Below are 19,589 nucleotides of genomic sequence, written 5' to 3' on the forward strand. Positions count from 1 at the left end.
ATTATCTCTTCTGAGAAAGGGTGTGTTATGTTTACTAATTTTTATATAAGAAGAGAATTTAGTTAAATGCAAAATAGGATGATAAATTGAAGAAAATATATCTTTTATTCTTGCAATACATGATTATTAAATTCACCATGGTGATTAGAGTTAATAATGCCCAAGTTCCAGGAAGTCCTACACTTTCGTTCCACCGTTAAAATATTGAAAACATCACATTTTTTTCTGCAGAGGGGTTGTAGCGGCAACTTTTTTAATGTGATGTTATTGTAACGTGGTAAATCATTATTCTTGTAGTTTGAGTGATTTGACAATCCTTGGACAGGCTTTTATTCGAGCCGTTGACATAGCCCCAGCTTAATTTAAATAACATTTTTAATGCTTAAGACGTAAGCTGCATACTAAACAGTTAGGGCCATAACTTCGATTAAAGTGTATGCAAAGAATCAGTGATAAGTTTTTAAGGGTCGGGCCCTATAATTGTTGTTGATATGGTTTTTAAATAGGGAATAATATTTTAAATAATATCTTTTTAAAAAATCTACACGTGTTGCACCAGTTTTCCATGACCCTGTAGCATATTTTCTCTATGCCATAAGTCCTATAACTATAACTGAAGACTTAATATTCGATACTCTCTGTGTCTGCAACGAATTCAGAAATTTGAAAATCCGTCTAAGAATTCCACTTGCCGTGGAGTCCATATATCAGTCGATTTTGTAAAAACCCATAAACGTTTTCATGATTATTTTCCAGAATTTTAATTTAATACTTAAAATAGCGACTAAATTTAATAAAATATAAGGTTAATGGCCAATGCTCTATTGAAAAACACCAATTTAAATAAATTGTCACTTTTGCAAAAAAATGAATTTACTAACGCTTTACTAGCGCATTACTAAGCAGAAAATATTGCGCAATATTTCGTTAGCGTAATATTGCGCAGTATACGAATTGCCGGTGTGTGGCGCATATCGACTGAATTGCTGAATGTCAGTCTGAAGCAACGACCTCCATTCAACCTTTCGGCTGCCACTTCGCCACTTTGCAGAGCTCACAGTGAAAACTAAAGTTGAAACTGCAGGTACGTAAACGCGTAATCACAAAGTGAATTACTTAATATTCAGTTAAAAAATAGTTAATAAATAGTTAAATACACTCCAGGTTAGTGACGATAAAGTGTCGTACACAAACAAATATGAATTTCGCGATTTTTACAAAAAGTTACTGAGATAAGTGGCATTTTCTTTGGGGTGGTGCGAGTTGGAGGCATTTCGTAACTGCACTTTCAGATTGCATTACGCACGTAATATGTGTGTTTGTGTGAGAAAGTGCGTGGACGTGAGTGGCGTGGGAAGAAAAGTCCACTTAAGCGTGTACAATGTGCTATATAATTTTAACAATTCAAATTAAATGACTAATTTTTCAATGATTAGGGATGACGTCGAGGGCACAAGGGTCACGTGTAGTAGTATGTACCATTAACATGCAATTGCTGAGTGATTCTTCTCGTTTCAATTAGTTTGTCGCAAATTTGACTTTAATTTGTTGCTTTCTTTTTATTTATTTATTTTTACTTGTGTGCTATGTGAAGTGTAGCGATTAAAAAACGACAGTGATAATTGCACCTTAGATAAAGTGAATTTAATGAATGTATATATGTATTTAGATATAAAGTGTGCTATTGTGCACGTATATTCATACATATATACATACAAGTTACTGAGTATCAACATATGTACATATGTGACATTGTAGCTCTGTGGGAAATTACCTACTTATGCGTCACACAATTCAATGTTACTGAAGTTAGTAGATACGCACGTACTTAACTATATAAAGATATACATATATACGTACGTGTATATAATGACAGATGCAAATAATACAGAGCCAAAGAACATATAATAATAATAATTTAATTATTATATGTTCTTTGGTATTATAGGGGTTTCTTATTAATTCTTCACTCATATCTCCAATTTAATTATAAATCGCAATATATTGCATTGGCATTGAAATGATAGGTAATCAGAAAATTAGTTAACCACCCAGCCTAATCAAGCCTTTTTATACTCTCGCAACAAATGTTGCTAAAGAGAGTATTATAGTTTTGTTCACATAACGGTTGTTTGTAACACCCAAAACTAAACGAGTTAGATATAGGGTTATATATACCAAAGTGATCAGGGTGAAGAGTGGAGTTCAAATCCGAATGTCTGTCTGTCCGTCCGTCCGTCCGTCCGTCCGTCTGTGCAAGCTGTAACTTGAGTAAAAATTAAGATATCTTGATGAAACTTGGCACACTTATTTCTTGGCACCATAGGAAGCTTGCTTTCGAGCAAATGAGCAAAATCGGACCACTGCCACGCCCACAAAATAGCGAAAACCGAAAACACATAAAGTGCCATAACTAAGCCATAAATAAAGCTATGGAAATAAAATTTGGTATGGAGGATCGCACTATGAAGGGGCATATTTGGATGTAATTTTTTTTTTGGGGAAGTGGGCGTGGCCCCGCCCTCTACTAAGTTTTTTGTACATATCTCGCAAACCAATAGAGCTGTATAAACAAAACTTTCTGCAGTCGTTTTTTTAGCCCCTTCCTAATACAGTCCAAAAATGAAAGAAATCGGATCATAACCACGCCCACCTCCCATACAAAACTTAGGTTGAAAATTATTAAAAGTGGGTTAACTCACTAACGAAAAACGTCAGAAACACTAAATTTCACATAAGAAATGGCAGATAAAAGGTGCACTCAGATTTTTTACAAAATGGAAAATGGGCGTGGCGTCGCCCACTTATGGGTCAAAAACCATATCTCAGGAACTACTCGACCGATTTCAACGAAACTTGGTTTGTAATAGTTTCCTTATATCCCAATGATATGTTGTGAAAATAGGCCAAATCGCTTCACAAACACGCCTACTTCCTATATACCAGAACTTTGAAGACGATCTGAATCGTTTACATTACGATATATAAAGTAAGTACTAGTGAAGATATCGGTGCAGAACTTTGCACAAACTAGTGTGGCAGCCCCATTCTAAAAATCGCCGAAATCGGACCATAGGTTTTTAAGGCCTCGGTGCTTCTAACCTACTATTATGGTTTCCAACTTTCAATGGACTATAAGTACAATGATCTATACAATATATATGACGAATATGTGGGTCAAATTGTGTATTATATAATATAAATGAAGTTAAATAAATAAATTGCGAGAGTATAAAATGTTCGGTTACACCCGAACTTAGCCCTTCCTTACTTGTTCATATTCCGTTATTAAAGAAATCTTTTCTTAATATTTTTTTTTTATAATTTTAAAATAAATTTTTACCAATTACAGAGGAAATTTTAATGGCTTAAAAATTCAAAGCTAAATATGTTTAAAACAATTACTATGAGTTTGGATAAAATTATTCTGAAATAAACATTAATTTTCTAAAAACTCTCGGTATATTTTCAAAAAAGCTTCTAGAATATTCCACAAATCCCGTATATGTTAAAATAAATATTTGTTGCTAATCTCATTCCGTCATTCGAGATCTTTATTTGAGAGTATCTTAATTTATTGAGGACTTTCACTAAATTTTCAGGGATAATAGAGTGTGGATCGCTGAAGAATATTTGTGATAGATCTCTAAATAGAGTATGAAGCAAACGTCACATTTGTATACGATACCTTATTGCAGAACTTGACAATTTTACTTATATAAAATAATTTTAGCTAAAAAGTGATAGAATTAGATTTATGTTTTTAAATATTTAGAAACATTCATTTACTCGAAAAAAAATTACATTTCATATAAAGAGATCGAAAGTGATATTAATCGCTTTAATCTCGACTGAAACTCCGAAACTCATTCCGGGCTAGTTCCAATTCATACATGGTGCATATAATTATTTTCTATGTAGACAGAATTTCTTTGATTCGAATTTAACTGTAAATCTTAATCAATTATCCTCTGTCTAAATAGTTAGCACATCGCCATTTTTTCATAACCATAATAAAATTAATTGAATACAATTATCACTTTTTAATTAGTTTTCTACCAAATTCCCCTCCGCCAAACTAACACAATTCTTATATGCAGAAATATTTTCGAAATTATGCGCGCCGCAATTGGGTAAGTGGACAAAAATATACATATATACAATTGGCTATGTGTATGTATAAGTCCTGAGTGTAGTGGTCCACAAAATGCACTATCTGCTTGTCTAAATGCACGCAAATATTTCGGCTAAATAAATAGCTTAGTAATTGTCGCTTGTCTAAAATTGTTTCGCCTATTTGCATACATACATACATATCTACTACTCGTGGGTGCTCGTTTGCACCTTGCATGCGGTGGTGTGATGGCAGGCTTCCAATTTTTTCTTGCTAAAAAATTGCACGCTTAAGTCGATATGTATGCAGATTTCACTATATATGTATATATTATACTCATATGTGTACAGCAAAGAGTGGATACATTAAACTTTGTTGTTATTGTTAAATTCATATTTTATTTAAGTTAACACATTCAAATGAAGTACGTACATACTGGATCCCTTTACAAATATTTATATTTGAACTGTACTAAGGACAACCGACAGCAGAGCGGCAATACTGGTTTTGAGTTTTGTGACGGTACGCTCAAAGTATCATTAACGGAGTATTTGATCTCTTTAGTATTAGCTTCAATATACTTCGATATTCTAAATTGCCTGAAACTGCAAAGCCGATAAGTTAACAAACTAGGACACCTTAGCCACAATGTCATAGGAGTGGAAACAAAACGAATCGCTTGAGTGTGAGTGTTCGACATCCATACCTCGAGTGAGTTCGGTAATCGCTAGACAACAACCAGCACTTGTGCGGTTGCAACATTCTTTCTGGCCCGGGCTGTAGCGGAAGATGTCCTCCAAATTGTTTTGGCTAAGCAAGGTTCATCTTGCCGCATGCGGTGAGACTAAAGATTTTGCTAAGTGCAAGCTGCAAAAGCTATATGAAGGAAGGCGAAGATTACATTTAGGCACTTTCTCCTCCAATGAATAGCTCTTGCTAGACTAAGGTCGAAGCATCGTGATAATCATACCCTCGGCGAACACAATAAACTAGCTGGCATTGATATTAACCGACTCAAGAAATTTGTGGAAGTTTCAAAGTGCTTTGTCGATATGTGAGGGTCGTCTTGATCCAAATATAGCAGTGCTTTTTATTGCCATTACAAAATATCCACATTTTCTAGCTGTCCAGGTGGGATCCGCTGCGATCTAAAACGGATCAGCCTCCCAACCTAACATAAGGACAACTACAATAGATTTATTCAAGTTCAGAACCTATTGCCAATTTGACGCATATAATCGGTATAGAGTCCAATCGAATAACGAAAATTGTTATATATTGTATATGAGGTAATTCTTGAACCGATTTCACTAATTTTCTCCACCAAAATACACTATATCCAATACTATACGCTCACCTTATATTGCTAAGATTTCTCACATATTAACCGATATATGCGGAATAAAGCCCTCCGTATTTTTTGAAAAACCTATAATTTGGTATATGGGGGCTAGGGGAAGTTATGGCCCTATTTAAACCATTTTTGGTACAGAGACACACTATTAGAAGAAAAAAATTAAATTAAATTAAATTAAGATATCTGAGAGATTTACCTATATTTTCAGTGAATAATTACTCTAATTTACTGAAATTTTCATATTCGATATCCGGGTCCTTGACAGTTTTTCCACAAGTGGTACGACCCCTCAATAGTAAACCTCACACAGTTCCAAGGAACATGTGTACCATCTTTCGTCAAAATATCTTAATTTTTAGTCAAGTTCTCCGCTGACAGACGGACGGATGGACGGACAGACAGACTGAGTTCAACTCGTCTCATCATCCTGATCATTATGTTTTATATAACCCTAAGCTAATCGTTCACAATACTCAGTTTGCAACATGTTGCGAGACTATAAAAAACTTAAAATATTAAATAACATGATTATATAAACTATTATACTGTTTTCAAAAATTTATTTCGAAAAGCTGAATTAAGTCGGAGCTTCTCATTTTTGACTTCTTCTATGAAACGACAAGCACTGCAGTTCCACTTATATAACCAGTTCAGTATCAAAGTTCACGAGCCGTTATAATAAATACTGTTTGCAGCATAGAAACGACGCTTGCGCCGAATGCCGATCAACATTGAAACACTTCACGTGGCAACAATAAATGAGTATTGATCAGCTTTTAGGAACATAAATAAAATTACTTAATATTGACCAAATCGATTTCAATAAAAACAGAACGAAAACAAGTTGTTTATTTCAACTACACGAGCTAAATTATTTAGTTTATTTAGTGTTAGAAATATTTGTGGATGTATGTGTTTGTTGTTGATTATTTTATTTTTAAATATATTCACATTTGAGCTCAAATGCGTGCCAACTTGCAGATACGGAGGCTCGTTTTTTTCTAATCCGGTTTGCGTTTTAAGTGTTCAAATACATACATACCTACACAAGTGTCGAGTAACACGTCACAATTAAGGCAGACACGCCCCACCGCAATATATAGATACTGTAACTGTATGTTTGCATATACTTGTGTATATAAGTGCATATATACATATATGTTTCTTACTATCTGTCTCCACATTGATAAGCATAACATAGTGATAAAGCTGGAAGAACTTGTTTTGAAATTATTCGTTGTTTTTACTTTTCACGAATTTTCTTGTTGGTTTTACTTGCTTTGGGCGATATGTATTTTCTTATGTTATCAAAAGTGGTTTTCAGTTGTTTCACTTGATTGCATAGCTGGTGTGTGGCCACATTGTATCTCTCTGTATTATCATATAGACGCTTGCATGTATTTGTTTATATAGAATTATGTACAATTGTTAGATATGTATGTATGCCTATTCGGGTTTTTTTCTGCGTATATTAAAGTCCGTCGACCGGCAAGTTTCAGTCACAGTTCACTTTTAGTTGGCAGCGTCGCAGGAAGCTTGTCTATTTTTGAAGAAGGTAACGTTTTGTGAAGGTTCTGGTTTTTGAATTTGTAAAAAAATGTGTTGCTAAGGTGTAAAGTGCATAAAAACACTGAAAATTATAATTAAGTGAAACAAAATGTAGACGAAGTTACTAGTTGACCAAAAATTATTTGAGGTTATCTAAAGGGTGATTTTTTAAGAGCTTGATAACTTTTAAAAAAAAAAAACGCATAAAATTTGCAAAATCTCATCGGTTCTTTATTTGAAACGTTAGATTGGTTCATGACATTTACTTTTTGAAGATAATTTCATTTAAATGTTGACCGCGGCTGCGTCTTAGGTGGTCCATTCGGAAAGTCCAATTTTGGGCAACTTTTTCGAGCATTTCGGCCGGAATAGCCCGAATTTCTTCGGAAATGTTGTCTTCCAAAGCTGGAATAGTTGCTGGCTTATTTCTGTAGACTTTAGACTTGACGTAGCCCCACAAAAAATAGTCTAAAGGCGTTAAATCGCATGATCTTGGTGGCCAACTTACGGGTCCATTTCTTGAGATGAATTGTTCTCCGAAGTTTTCCCTCAAAATGGCCATAGAATCGCGAGCTGTGTGGCATGTAGCGCCATCTTGTTGAAACCACATGTCAACCAAGTTCAGTTCTTCCATTTTTGGCAACAAAAAGTTTGTTAGCATCGAACGATAGCGATCGCCATTCACCGTAACGTTGCGTCCAACAGCATCTTTGAAAAAATACGGTCCAATGATTCCACCAGCGTACAAACCACACCAAACAGTGCATTTTTCGGGATGCATGGGCAGTTCTTGAACGGCTTCTGGTTGCTCTTCACCCCAAATGCGGCAATTTTGCTTATTTACGTAGCCATTCAACCAGAAATGAGCCTCATCGCTGAACAAAATTTGTCGATAAACACATTTCGAACCGAACACTGATTTTGGTAATAAAATTCAATGATTTGCAAGCGTTGCTCGTTAGTAAGTCTATTCATGATGAAATGTCAAAGCATACTGAGCATCTTTCTCTTTGACACCATGTCTGAAATCCCACGTGATCTGTCAAATACTAATAATGCATGAAAATCCTAACCTCAAAAAAATCACCCGTTATAATTTTTTTGTAATCTGTTTTTAGTGTTAATGTATTCTATCTAAAGCATTAATTATTCTTCTCTAACATAAGAGGTGCAGTTTTATTCTCTCTTCGCTTGTTTGATAGTGTTCAATAGGACTTGGCATTATGTTTAACGAGTTGTTGGCAGCATTTTCTATTCGTCAATTTCGACTAATTTCTGCTATTATGAAGCAATTGTCAAGCTTCATACTAAAACTAAAGCTGCAATAAGCTGTCTAAGATTATCTCAAATCATTGCTCCCATGTGTATTCAACCGATTTGTAACTCCTAAAAAGCAATTTTTTTTGCAATTATTTTTCTAGCTTGATAGGATTTTTTGGAAGAAAATACCTGTTTGAAAGTTAATAACAACTTTTTGAACCAACAATTGCAAGCTTTTGAGAAAGTAAGATAGCTGAGGAATTTTAATCTGTCAATGCCTTTCATTCAGAAATGAAGAAATTATTTCTGAAGTAGATCTTGACCTCAATTATACATACAGACTATCCCTCGAAGCAATTATAGAATATAGCGACTTATTTCTGTGAAGAAATGGGGAAAATTTAAAATTGTTTAATATAGATATAATAATTGAAGTAATGAAAGTAGAATAAAAAGAGCTTAAACGCAATAAAAGAAACGACAATATAAGAAGAAAATTTTGAAAAATTTCATTCAAATTGACACTTAATTCTTTGCTATATGTATAAATATTGATATATATATCAATTTTGAAGGTATTTGTTCAATTTAGGGTTCTGCAAGATTAAATTTCACACTTAAAGTAAAATAAATTTTAATAAGAAAACTATTAGAAAACACTACAAGGCGCAAAATAGTATGTAGAGAAGTTAGATGTGAGTCTAGAAGTCACTCGCTGACGAAAAATACCCTCTTGAATAGTCAAGCTTGAGAAAAGTGACGTCTTAGAAAATCAATTATCATCTGACGTATATGAAAAACAAACATATTGACAAATAAACACGTTTGATAATAATAAGTTGCATAATTAAATTATATTTGTTTATTCATTTTCGCTGATAATTTTTTATATATTTTGAAAATATATTTTTTTTTTGTATTTTTGGGAATTAAAAGTTGTACATTATATATATAGAGCATATATAATATATACGATTTTTATTGTCTTTATCTGCAATGGCAAATTCCATTCAAAAATATTGTGCGAGGTCAAGTGCGAATGTATTATACATAAATATATTTTAAGAGATATCAACTCTATTTGTCTAAGCTTATTAATATAAGTATTGTTCTGGAGGCGTGGTTGTTGTTAATAGATTTCAAAAAATAGATTCACAAAATGAAATTATTGCTTAGCACTTGAGATTGATTTGAGAATAATCAAAACCAAAATGCTTATAAGAGTGTTTAAGAAACTTTGCTAAGATTGGTAGCTAAATTATTTTATTTAACGAGGTCTTCTGTATTTTTCATTCAATATATAAACTTTTAAATATAATGAAAATATTATTTTTTCATTGAAATCTTTTTATTTTTAACATCAAAACGGGGTTCTCTGCAAACTCATAACTAAATTGAGAAATATTTACTAGAACCACTATTAATTGTTATACTCAAATTTTGACCATCACATGATTATCACGAGTTCTAAACAGCTGGTTTTTCAATTTCGTCATGCTTTGATGAACCTTAATTAAAATTTGCCGCATTTAGCTGTTTCTTATAAGTATTTGAGTAATGAATTTTTCGCTCGAAAACAACTTGTTTATTTCAAGGAACATACATATGTATGTATATCGTCATGTTTTTTTCTAAATAAGTGTAAGAAATAATTATTTTATATATTTAAAATTTATTTAATTATTTTGTAAGTTTATTTTTTTATTTTCAAAAAGGACATATAAAATAAAATTTTCAAAAATGGAATATACAATTTTAAAAAGTGATATTAAAATAATTATTTATTTATATAAATTTATATATACTTTATTAATTTTTATTTTTAATAATTATAAAAATATGCAAAAAAAATAATTTTTACAAATTTTTTAAAATAAAATTATTATTTCCATTTTTTCAAAATAGTAAATATATTTGATTTAGGTTTTTTCGAATATCTTTCTTAACAATATTATAATAAACGACACAAAAATTAGAAAAAATACATGTTTCAAAAATTTAAATAATTAATAATAAATTAAAAATTAATTATTTTAATGAATTTATTTATTTATTTTAAATAAATTTAAATTAAATAATTTCACAACCTTACAAAGTTGACAAATCACATTTGGCCTTTAACATCCAACATCCAAACAAAACGCACATACATATGTATACATATATCAGTATATATGTATGTATGCATTTTCAAAAAAAAAAAAAAAAAAACCAGCATTTCCTTTAGGAGTTGCCTCTTCCGACTTTGCCTTCAATGTCAAGCGAGTCAACGAAACTTTCTTGCACGCCAAGCGTGTGATCTCCAAACCATCCGCTAGTAAAGTAGCTGAAAATATAAATGTATGACTATACATATGTACATTTGTATAAAAACAGCTAAAAGTTTAAATATAAATCACGCAGAGTGCATGGAAAACAAATCACGCGTTTTTCGCGAAGAAAAACTCGAATACACACATACGTATTTACTGTACGCTACCTGAAAGTTCAGCAACCAAAAATGTTTCGTCAACAATCGAAATGTTGCAACAGCTACAAAAACAAACAACAATTTGTTAGCAACATGTTTTGCCTCTTATTTGACCTTCGCCAATGTCGGCGCGGCATTTATGAGTGTGAGTGTTTGCGCGTTTGCTCGCCACATGCCGTCACTAAAGCGAACGTTCGAGGACGGGGGTCTAACCAGCCCAGCAAGGGGCTGTTGGTTTCGCTGGGGCGGCGTGCGGTCGGTCATGTTTTTGTCTGTATCACAGAAATTGAGCGAATTGAAAACGAAATTTCGTGTTGTTTTCGTATAGTATGGCACTACAAACACATATGTAGATATATACATATCCATACATACATACAAAATATTATTACTTAATATCATGCGCAGGTCCACAAATAACCGAGTGGTTTTTGTTTTATTGACAATTTTGTGTGAGTATACGTTATTTGTTGTTCATACTCTTGTATTTAGTATGTGTTGTTTTTGTTTTCCTCCTTTTTTTGGAGCGGCAGTCAGCCATCTCTTCATCTGCTTGCTGCAAATTCACTTTCACCGCTCCACACACAACATGCAGTGAGGAAAGTGAAAGTCTTTTGTAGGACACTCGACACGCGCATATTCCACGAATCTCCTATTAAACGCTCCCACCTCCCCTGCGCCATCCACCCTCAAGTGGAGGTCAGCGCCAATGTCCCCAAACTCTCTCTCTGCTATGCTCGTGTCTTATCAGTTCAGTTGAAAAGTGGGCCTGCCTACTCGTATCCACTCGCCCGAATTTGCGTTGGTGGTCGGCCTAACAACTGTTCGTGTGTTTGAGTGTATGTGAGTGTGTGTGTGTGTGGCGGAGCTTACGTGCTTCCAGCGCTCGGCTTTTCATTCAGTATCTGTGTAGTGCTTCGAGCGAATCGGTCGGACTTTTCTTGTGGTGCGTGAACTAAGTGGAAATTAAATTAATAGATATATATACTAAAGTTCTTAGATACATCCACATACAGTTATATTTATAAATTTTATTTAGTTTTTTTTAATTTCACTACAAATAAAGTGCATTCATTTTTTTTTGGAATACTGTGTTGAGAAGCAAGCAAATTATTTTTGTGAGATTTTAATAATTTTTTTGGAGAATTTTTGTGGAATATTGTGTTGAAATGGAACTAAATTGAATTTTTTTCCAACTTTTTTAAGTTTTTTTTTTTTTTTAATTTAAATATTTTTAATAATACTGTGGTGAATAAGTTGAATACATGTTCGGTATTTTTTAAATAAAATGAAATACAAATTCATTAAATAAAATTTGTGCCTAAAATATATGTATACACACACACTTATACATACATATTTACATATACAACGAATACATACACATTTTCCTGCATAACGGTGGCTTTTTATCAGCTCGTTCTACGGACTTTCTATTCATTTCTTTTTAAATAATTTTTAATGAAATAAATAGGAAAGTGCACACAGAATAAAAATAAATTACAAAGAAGATTAAAATTACTCATGTATTAATAGATACATATTTTATATACATATACATGTATATGTATACACACATTTCCGGGTTCTAATTTCTGCTGTCTTTTTTATGACTTTTAATGTTGAATTTTTAGTCTCAAAATATTTTCGTTAACCATAAAATTATATTAAATAAACAAAAACATCACAATCAAGAATTCTAACACAAGCATTATTGCCTTGTTGCACAAGTCTTATCAACATTTATTGATTAACTTTGTGACTTGTCTGCACTTTGATTAACCCCACTAAAGCGTTATCACATATTGCCACACAAAAAATATCGACGATGAGCAAAAATAATTGAAGATGCATAAAAATTGTCATAAAATGCATTTAAATTAATACCGTTATTGCCGTTTTAATCATTTTGTATACAGCGGTATATATATTTCAATTAAGTCCAACAAATAACCAAATATACACACATATATACATGTATACATACATTTGTAGATATATATATTTCGAAGCGACGCATTTGTTACGACGTCACAGCAAAATACGCGTGACATTATCTACAAATGTCGGCTTACGCATACGTTGGCAACAATGTTGCGCAACATTACGTTGGCAAGTTGTTTGTAGGCAACATAAGAAATGAAAAGAAAAGTTAATAGTTAATAGCAAATTTTTCTTAATTTTTCGATTTAAATAAAAGTTTTTTTGAATTTTATTTTATTAAAAGTGAATTAATCTAAAATAAATAAATGTAATATTATTTGATTCTAAATTCCACTTTAACATTTTCTCTTCTACTCTTCTCTCTTTACAGTCTCTTTCAACACCACAACAAAAAAACCATATCTATAACAAAATGACCACCTACTTCAACTACCCATCCAAGGAATTGCAGGAGGAGCTTAGCCGCATTGCGCGCGCTATTGTCGCTCCTGGCAAGGGTATTCTCGCTGCTGATGAGTCCGTCTCCACCATGGGCAAGCGTCTGCAAGATATTGGTGTTGAAAATACCGATGAACATCGTCGCCTATACCGTCAGCTGTTGTTCTCCACTGACCCCAAAGTCGCTGAGAACATTTCTGGTGTGATTTTGTTCCACGAAACCTTGTACCAAAAGGCTGATGATGGCACCCCATTCGTTGAGCTGTTGAAGAAGCGCGGCATTATCCCCGGCATTAAGGTCGATAAGGGTGTTGTGCCATTGTTCGGCTCCGAAGACGAGTGCACCACTCAGGGTAAGAAGTGAATTTCATTTACTTAATTGATAGAATTTGTAGCGGACCTTAAAGGAGGGTCGGGAAAGTCGAAGTTTGATATTCTGAATTTTTATTGTTGGGGTTTGGAGAAGTTTGAGTCGAGTCGAGTTAATACTTAAGACTGTCTAAGATACCACCAAAGCCTAGTTCATCTTAGTTCCTTTCTGTCGGGTTTCGATGTGTCTTACTTCAATTCTTAAACAAACTTAGCTTCTTACACAAGCATACTAAATCTCTCTCTCTCATCCCCACAGGTTTGGATGATTTGGCTGCCCGTTGCGCCCAATACAAGAAGGACGGTTGCGATTTCGCCAAGTGGCGTTGCGTCTTGAAGATCGGCAAGAACACACCTTCCTACCAATCCATCTTGGAGAACGCCAACGTTTTGGCTCGTTATGCCTCCATCTGCCAATCGCAACGTATCGTACCAATTGTTGAACCCGAAGTATTGCCCGATGGTGATCACGATTTGGAACGCGCACAAAAGGTTACCGAAACTGTATTGGCTGCCGTATACAAGGCATTGAATGATCATCATGTCTACTTGGAGGGTACATTGTTGAAACCCAACATGGTGACAGCCGGTCAATCGTGCGCCAAGAAGTACACACCCGACCAAGTTGCGCTCGCCACCGTTGAAGCTCTGCGCAGAACTGTACCAGCTGCTGTTCCCGGTAAGTTGTTGTTGTAATACAATTTGTTTGTGTTTGTTGTTATTGTTATTTGTTTATTTGTTAAAGGCATCACCTTCTTGTCTGGTGGTCAATCTGAGGAAGAGGCTTCCGTTCACTTGAACGCCATCAACAACGTGCCATTGTTGAAACCATGGGCTCTGACCTTCTCGTACGGTCGTGCCTTGCAGGCTTCCGTATTGCGCGCATGGGCCGGTAAGAAGGACAATGTTGCCGCTGGTCAAAATGAGCTCTTGAAACGCGCGAAGGTATGTACACACATGCATTTTTGATTTTAACATAACGGGACTTTTTGGATTATTTAGTTGTATTTTATTTATTTCAATTTCGGAATGCTTATGGGTTGGTAGGCTTAAATTCATTTGAGCGTAAGTTAGGTCGATAAATCCACATGGGTACTTTATACAATTTTATGAAAATATAATTACTTAAATTTAAGAAAAATATTTAAACAAATATTGTTGAGGTTATAAAATTAATATTTTTAAAATTATTAAATATTTCCATTTCAAATACTGTTTGATCCTGATTTTTCTGAAATATTAATGTTATTTTGTATTTTTATTACGTTATATAAATGAGTAGTTCTTTATTATTTTGAATTAATTTATTTTTTTTGATATGCAATTTTTATCTATGATTAAGAGAATTTTATTAAACATATATATGATATAGTTTAAATTTTTATTTTATTTTTTTATTATTTATATACGTATTTATTATTTTTATAAATATATTTTGCTATATTTTCGCTTATTAAATTTTTCTTAATTACTATTTAACCATTAAAAAGTCGTTAGTAAGTTTAAAAGCTTTTTTTTAACTCCAATGCTATTAAAATTGTAATTAATTTCCTAACAAAAACATAAAAAAATAATTTCATGTAACTAATATGCATGTTTTATAAGTATTAATAGTACAGTAACTAACACATACATTAACATATTTTTATTTTGCTACAACTCAAAAATTACTAATTGTTGAAAGTAATTAACAACTAATTATTTACTATTATTACTAAACAATTATTATTTTATAATTTTTTAAGTTCTTTGCTTTATTTTCTACTTTTATTTGCTTTAAATGTTGTTTCGCATAACTTAAAAAATATTTTTCTTAATCTATATTATCGCTATGCTACAAAAAATACACACACATATGTTGTGAAAACTATGCACGCACACGCACACTCTTGCAACACTTAAAAAACCGTCGCTGCGTCTGCTGCCCCCCACTTATGTACCACCTCTGCATAAAAAAACACACACACATACATACATACACAAATACAGGCTAACGGACTCGCATGCCAAGGCATCTACGTGGCTGGCTCAATACCCTCCTTTGCGGCCAACGCCAGCTTATTCGTCGCCTCGCACAAATACTAAAACCACAATCTTAAATAATTTATCAATCGAAATAAATATGCTGACAAATTAGATTTACAAGTAATTTAACCACAAAAAAAAAATAAGAAGCACGCACACACACACCTATGCAATTATAACTGGCTGCGCGTAAGGATTTGAGCAGCGCGTCTTTAATTGGATCGCAGCAGTTGTTCGTGTAATCAGCTGTAGTTTATGCATAGTTGTTGTTATTAATCTTTACTAGCTCTACTATATACATTTGTATGTATATGTATTTAGTATATATGTAATATAGTTTGCGTGCTTTATAATTTTACTAATTTAGACTATGCGACTTTTTGCATTTAATTTTTTTATTAAATATATTTTTATAAAATATTATCTACGTTTTATGACCGTTGTTTTTATTTTATTTTATTTTCCACTTTACTTAGTTATTTATAAATATTTTTTTAAATATTATTTGAATTTTTTACAGCAATAAAAAAGTTGTATTTATGCTTTTTTATTCTTTTTTTATTATCGCTATAATTTATTTATTTGTTTTATCTATAAATATTTGTATTTTACCTACAAAACAAAGAAATAGCTCAACATTGCAGATTTGATGAGTTTTCTATGGACCCTCTTGTAATGTGTACTATACATGTTCTTGGTTCAACTTTTTGCTTGAATTTCTGTATATAATAATCCAGAGTACAGGAACTGTTCTCCTCTCATTCCACCAAAGATATGGGTGGAATATTTATTATTAGAACGCCCTGGCACCAATTAAAACGGGTCCGTCTAGGTTATGACGAACCAACTGACGTAGGAACAGTTATGTTTGATCAGTTAAGTAAACGGAAACGTCAGTTTTTCAAAATTTTCAAAAGGTTGTCTTCGATCAGCTGTTTTCCTACCAATGAGCTTTCTGTCAAAAGCTTCGTTTAGAAGTAAGCTTAACGGCCTAGTCATCAATATGGTGCTAGTAGTTTGACATTCAGCGGTTTATTCAGTTTTCATGCTCTCTAGCTGTATAAGTTAAGATTAATCCGCTTTCTTATCGTAGCCCAATCAATGATTATGTTTACGTAGGGCCTATAAAGCTCAACAAAGCTCACCACTAAAGAATAACTCAGTCTTTTTCGACATTCTCATCCCCGGTTTCACAGTCAGTGCTTAGGTTGTGCTTAAGATAAAACAGAAATATTGCGTTTTACAGTTCATACTTAAGTTCTGCTTAAGTACTGAAAATGGGAGACTTAAGCAGTGCTTAAGTAACAGCTGATTTTTGTTTTGAATATTGACTAATTTGTCAAAAAAATAAAATAAAAATTATTTGCTGAAAAAATTTTTGGAATTTCTTGCATTCAATGACGGTTATATGCTTTCCTGTAAGTTGTAATAGGTGCCACCACTCGCTTGCGGTGAAATTCGGTGTCCTTTTATTGTTTCCATCCATTTCCCAGATTCTAAACATCATCAACAATAATTTCAATTTGTCAGATGGTATTTGTAAACAAATGTTTTTCATTGTGCTGCCATATATCATAATAGAATTTTATAGAAAATAAGCATCGACTGTGAAACGCAAATGACTACTCAGTCAACAACAATGCTTAGCTAAGATTTTATTTGGGCACAACTTAAGTACGAACTGTGAAACCGGGTATCAATTTTTTTTTTTTGAAGTACTCCTAAATATTTTTTTTATGTACAAGCTTTCATCAACAAAAAAATTGGATTCTCATTTCATTTACCGTAAAGGCACAAACTCAATGTGGATTTGTTGTGTTGGCTTGTCTTGTCAATGCTGCGTCGATTTTTATTAAAATATTTATAAAAGTTGCCACTGAGGACTTTAATGATGGTTTGGCTTGAACTGTCAAAGATGAGCCGATTTTTAATAAATATTTTAGAGAAGTTGCCACTGAGTAATTTAATTAATTACTTGAAGTGTTTCGACCGATAAATAGCCCAATTCTCTGCCAATCTTTGATAGATTTTGACAGTTTTGATTCATACATTATTATTTTGACTATCGTTTTATATTCGCTGTTTGGCTCTTTTCCGATTGATTTCTCTTTTAAATTGGGAACAATTTACCAAATTTGTTCGTCAAATTTATTGCCGTGATTCGTCTGTACTTTCGCTTTCTTATAGGAAAATTTTTTAGACTTAAGTCAACTGCAGATTTTTGAATTAAATATATCGTGAGCCATAAATTAAAGCTTCCATAGTAATAGAAAGATCAACAGACGTATGTTTCTTAAGACTAAAGCTAAATAAAGTTACGTAACTCCTTAGCTACAGGCTAAGCTTTGCTATAGTTGCCAGCTTCGGTCAAAATAATTACGGAAATAAAGAAATAAAAGCTTTTAGATGGGTTCTTCAAAAATTGCGTTATATACTACGAAAGCGAAGAAATCTCATCAGCTGTTTTAGGAGGAGCTTTATAGCTTTAGGGAGGAGCTTTAGGAGGACATTTTTAAGCCTTAGGTTAGGTCACATTATAACATATAGCAAGAGACTAAATATATAAAGGCTAGATTCATTTCATGATTTAAATGTGATATTTAGTGTCATAAACACTTTTAGTGAGCAATATTGCTGACGATGATATATAAAGATAATAGATTAAGTTATGGACCCCTATTTAAACAGCTGTTTAAAGAAAATTTGAAATCTCTTTTCGCTGATATTAAGTTTGGTTAATGCAATGGTTAAAGCATTTAGGAATCCTGATATCTCTAAAAATATAGTAGGTGCAAGAGAGTATAAAATTGGTTGAAATGATAACATAAAATAACTAACTTCGGATGAATTATTTTAGATGAGAATTATTTCTGGGTCAAATCCAACAAAATTTTATATTTAGACTTTGAAAAAAGAAGATGTGCTCTCAGTACCATGGCGGCTTCGTAAGGGTTAATATTAATAACAATAATAATCATAACTATTTATATGAAAATTAATTAACATATTATATATTACTTAATTAAGGCGGTTATTAGTTACGGATGTTACAGTTATATAATATCTATATTTAAGTTTATTTAAATATAATTATATTATGCAATTTTTATTTCATAATACCTCCACTTAATCCAATAAAGTTCCAATTACTACAATAAAATATCATATAAATATAAATATTTCCGTTGAATAATTATCTCTTGACAATTTCCATTAATTAATCGCATACTTCGCTCTCTTACAGGCTAACGGTGAATCTGCTGTAGGCAAATACGTTGCCGGCAGTGTGGTCGGTGCTGGTGCTGATGCCGCACTCTTCATTGCCAACCATGCTTACTAAACTAACAACAAAAGTTAAAAGCATGCAACAGTTGGTGCGCTGAGCCATGGCGCGGGAGGATGATTGCAAAGTAGATTTAGAAGAAGAACTAGTGAGGAAATACAGGCTTACGTAAAATAGTGTTGAGATGGATTATTGTTTGCAATTTATTTATTAAGCATAAAGTGACGCATATGAAAACAGAATAAGAGAAATAATAAAAATATAAAAATAATTTATAAAAACAAAAACAACAAATATCATACTATAAATTAGTAGAGTAAACCAAAGCCGGAGGAGCAACCAACTACAAACAGTTAGAGTGTAAAAGCAACAAGAACAAAATTGATACATGCTGCCTCTTCCTCCCACCTTATTGTTGTACATTGTTTTTGTTTGTTAAGTGTTAAGCAAAATGTACAAAAAGTGAGGTATAAACGAAAAACCAAACGCAACAATGCATTATGCAATCGCAACAACAAAAAAATTGTTAAGTTTTTTTTTACTGCTATCGAAGAGCTTGGCATTTTGGCAGCACACTCTGTTGACTACGGCGGCGGACGCACACAATAACTAAGCGACAAAAGAACAACAATAACAACAACAAGATAAAACAACTATTTGCTGTTACACTAAACAAATTTATTATCATTATATATATGTTTAAGTAAAAAAAATACAAGTTGAAAGTTAAAACAAATTTAGACAAGATGAGATGAGAAAACAAAAAACAAGAAAAAAATAA

At 32.7% G+C, this 19,589-nt stretch overlaps 1 protein-coding gene across 5 annotated transcripts; it reads left to right on the forward strand.

The window, feature by feature from the left end:
• The first annotated feature begins 931 nt into the window (after positions 1–931).
• Positions 932–19,125, forward strand: Ald_5 (fructose-bisphosphate aldolase). Of its 5 annotated transcripts, none has more exons than XM_011192065.3 (5): positions 932–1,084; positions 13,064–13,484; positions 13,760–14,179; positions 14,246–14,445; positions 18,770–19,125. In XM_011192065.3, the coding sequence occupies exons 2-5, from the start codon at positions 13,106–13,108 to the stop codon at positions 18,863–18,865; spliced, it is 1,095 nt and encodes a 364-aa protein (XP_011190367.1). In that variant the 5' UTR covers positions 932–1,084; positions 13,064–13,105; the 3' UTR covers positions 18,866–19,125. The 5 variants fall into 5 exon arrangements, with proteins under 5 accessions (XP_011190367.1, XP_054091967.1, XP_028899285.1 ...); XM_054235992.1 differs by lacking the exon at positions 18,770–19,125 and adding an exon at positions 15,490–15,959; XM_029043452.2 differs by lacking the exon at positions 932–1,084 and adding an exon at positions 1,141–1,164.
• Positions 19,126–19,589: the final 464 nt, after the last annotated feature.

The sequence above is a fragment of the Zeugodacus cucurbitae genome, chromosome 2 (assembly GCF_028554725.1).
Source record: "Zeugodacus cucurbitae isolate PBARC_wt_2022May chromosome 2, idZeuCucr1.2, whole genome shotgun sequence".
NCBI classification, from domain to species: Eukaryota; Metazoa; Arthropoda; class Insecta; order Diptera; family Tephritidae; genus Zeugodacus; species Zeugodacus cucurbitae.

Excerpts from the sequence above, each read along its gene's own strand:
- Ald_5 (XM_011192065.3), top strand. The coding sequence starts at position 13,106 with ATGACCACCTACTTCAACTACCCATCCAAGGAATTGCAGGAGGAGCTT. Across the intron at positions 14,180-14,245 it reads TGTACCAGCTGCTGTTCCCG|GCATCACCTTCTTGTCTGGT; the intron begins GTAAGTTGTTGT and ends TATTTGTTAAAG. Across the intron at positions 14,446-18,769 it reads AGCTCTTGAAACGCGCGAAG|GCTAACGGTGAATCTGCTGT; the intron begins GTATGTACACAC and ends GCTCTCTTACAG.